General features: G+C 51.8%; 1 protein-coding gene across 1 annotated transcript; it reads right to left on the bottom strand.

Moving 5' to 3' along the window:
• Positions 1 to 911: 911 nt before the first annotated feature.
• Positions 912 to 2,113, bottom strand: LOC102443683 (olfactory receptor 52B2-like). The gene is made up of 2 exons (XM_075934119.2): positions 1,188 to 2,113; positions 912 to 1,023 (listed from the first exon to the last, which is right to left on the bottom strand). The coding sequence occupies exons 1-2, from the start codon at positions 2,111 to 2,113 to the stop codon at positions 912 to 914; spliced, it is 1,038 nt and encodes a 345-aa protein (XP_075790234.2).
• Between the last annotated feature and the right edge of the window lie 836 nt (positions 2,114 to 2,949).

The raw sequence follows: 2,949 nt of genomic DNA, 5'->3' as shown, positions 1-2,949 counted from the left end.
TTGTTCATTGTAATATAAAAGGAAATGTACATGTTTTATTTAAATGATTGTGTTTTCCAAAAATGCAGGTTTATTTTTATGAAGTTAATTTTGGCTTTGGCTTTCTTAACAAAAGGGATAGTTAACACTTCCCATTTCCACTTTTGGTATTTTTTTTTCTGAAATGGGAATTCCCTCAAGTGTGTTTTTTCAACCCCGTGTTTTAACAAGAAAAAGTCTATAGGCAATTTGGTTTCCAACAACGTTTTCGTCTCGTTTTCTGTATGCTGGATTTGGTGGTCCTAGCTCTTAGGGTTTAGGAGGAGTTTTCAAACCCTAGTCTTTTTTGTCAGAGGCTGGGAATGGCTGACAGGAGAGGGATCATCCCTGTTTCTGTTCCCTCCTTCTGGGGCATCTGGCATTGGCCACTGTCGGCAGACGGGATACTTGGCTAGATGGACCTTTGCTCTGACCCAGTCTGGCTGCTCGTATGTTCTTATTGATTTGACTGTGCCATAACAGAGCCCTACTCCCAATTTCTCTGTATTATCTCTTTTCTGGAAGGTTTATTGAGAAGCGATCCTATTGCAGGGAATTCCTGTTCTAGGGCAATCCTATTCCAGGTTCATCCTATTTTTCTGGCTCAGCTTGGTCCAGCCTCTGTCAACATTTACTCAGTTATGTCAGTTTCGAGGACTTGTACATGCTTTGGAGCAAAGGGAGCTGGACTTGATGACCTTCTGAGGTCTCTTCCAGCTTTATGGTTCTATGATTCTATGGTGCTTCTGTCTCTTTTCTGTTTGGTTTTATGAGAACCAGTCCCATTCCAGGCACATCCCATTTTCCTGGTACAACTGAACCCACACCGTGCTCTCTCCCTGGGCGATTTTGCTTTTCTTCATTTGTTTGTTCCCTTCAGCTTACAGAAAGACTCACTTGGTCAGGCTGCCTTTGGCAGAGCGGGCAGTGTGATTACAGCCTTGCCAGTCCCAGGAGCTAAGAGACACAGGATGGATGAAGAAATAGCTTCGATTGCAGCAAAATCTGTTGGTGATGGAGGCAAACTTTCAAGCTAACACAGATGAAGTCCAGTGTAACCACACCCCTGTTGTGCCAATGAAAACCTGGCTTTAATCTCCATCTCCCAAGGCATTTCCTGCTGTCTCCTTTAGTGGTACAGGGAGCTTAACCTGTAGCATCAACAACACAAATGGCTCACCCGTTTCAGGATCTCTTTTGTTGTCACCCCATAAATGATGGGGTTTAACATGGGGGGAAGGAGAACATGGCTGTTGGCCAGGAGGTTGAGAATATAACCTGGGACAATGTGTCCAAACTGGTTTGTGAAATAAGAGAAAAAAGACGACATGTAGAATATCAGGATGACACAGACGTGGGAGCCGCAGGTGCGCAGGGCCTTGAGCCGGGGGCCCTTAGATGGGAGCTTGAAGACGGCCCTGAGGATCAGCACGTAAGACACAGCAATGAGCACAGCGTCCAAGCCAAATGCAAAAATCCCCACCGCTCTGCTGTACCACATGTTGACTGTGATGTCGTCACTGGCCAGCCGGGCCATGGCCAATTCCTGACAATAGGTGTGAGGCAGGAGGTTGGTTCTGCTGAACCTCAGCCACTTCACGAGAAAGATGTGAGGGACAAAGACGCTGACGCTCCTTGTGAGAACCGCCAGCCCGATCTTCCCAATCACAGGCTTGGTGAGCAGGGTGGTGTATCTCAGGGGGTTGCAGATGGCAACGTACCGATCAAACGCCATGGCCACCAGGATGCCTGACTCAGAAGTGAGACTGACATGGATGAAGAATGCCTGAGTGAGGCAGGCAGCAAAAGAAATTTCCCCTGCCCTGGACCAGAACACGGCCAGCATCTTGGGCACTGTGGTGGTGGATAACAGCAGATCATCAACAGCCAGCATGGAGAGGAAAAGGTACATGGGCTCATGGAGGCTTCGTTCTGTCGCTATGATGAACAGGAGGAGAGAGTTCCCCAGAAGTGCCGCAACGTACATCAGACAGAAGGGGATGGCGAGCCAGACCTGAGACTCTTCAGTACCAGGGATGCCAGTCAGGATGAAGGTGACGGGGGTAAAAACGCTGTGATTGTCGGCTGGCATCATGCACCGTCCCTTGGAGCTTCTATTCCATTTCCAGGAACTAACAGCAGAAGAGAAAATCAGTGAGAACGGGAGGGGCAGCCGGGACTGGACTGTGTTTGGGGACAGAATCACAGACCCCAGCAAACCTCCCTGGTGTGAGCAGCCTGTCGGGTGGGACCCTGGACCAGACTCACTCTCCTGCTACAGAACATCCCACCCCACTGGGAGGAGATGGGGGGGGGGCTCTGGCCCTGGGGTAAGCAGGGGGCTCTCCTGGTGTTGGTGTCACAGCAGAATCTCCAGCTGCTCCTTGCACCCAAAGCAGCCGCACGCCACCTGCCCACAGGCAGCCACTCTGACATGCTGCACTGAGTGCAAGAGAAAACCTCCTCTCCGTCTTCCCCCCACCCTGCCCCAGCTCTGGGCTCTTGTATCATCCTCTGCCCTCCGGGAGCTCCTGCCTGTGCTGGGTTTGGTTGCTATCAGAGCAGGATGCTGGTGCCCAGGTTAAAGAAGTTTGCAGGCAGTGAAGTGCCTCCCTCCACATCGCTCTGCACCCCTCACAGCCCCCACCCCCTTTTAGCTTCTTCCGTTCGTTAGCCCAGGCCTCAAGCGGCGACTCCGGGAGTCAGTCGGGGCAGCCCCAGGACTGGCTCCTCGTGCCCTGACCCCCGTGTCACACTCACGGCTGCGGAGTCACACCCAGGTGTTACAGGTGTGAGAGCAAAACCCCTTTGACCGGCAGCCCCCTGCTGGCTCCCGCAGGTGCTGAGGCCTTGGCCCGCCCAACCCTCCCTCCCGCACCCAATAAACTCCCTCGCAAGCTGCTCCCACTGGCTGTATGAAAGGACTGGGTG

Source organism: Pelodiscus sinensis, chromosome 1 (genome assembly GCF_052426305.1).
Source record: "Pelodiscus sinensis isolate ZL-2025 chromosome 1, ASM5242630v1, whole genome shotgun sequence".
Taxonomy (NCBI): Eukaryota; Metazoa; Chordata; order Testudines; family Trionychidae; genus Pelodiscus; species Pelodiscus sinensis.
This window is presented reverse-complemented; position numbering and strand designations above follow the sequence as displayed.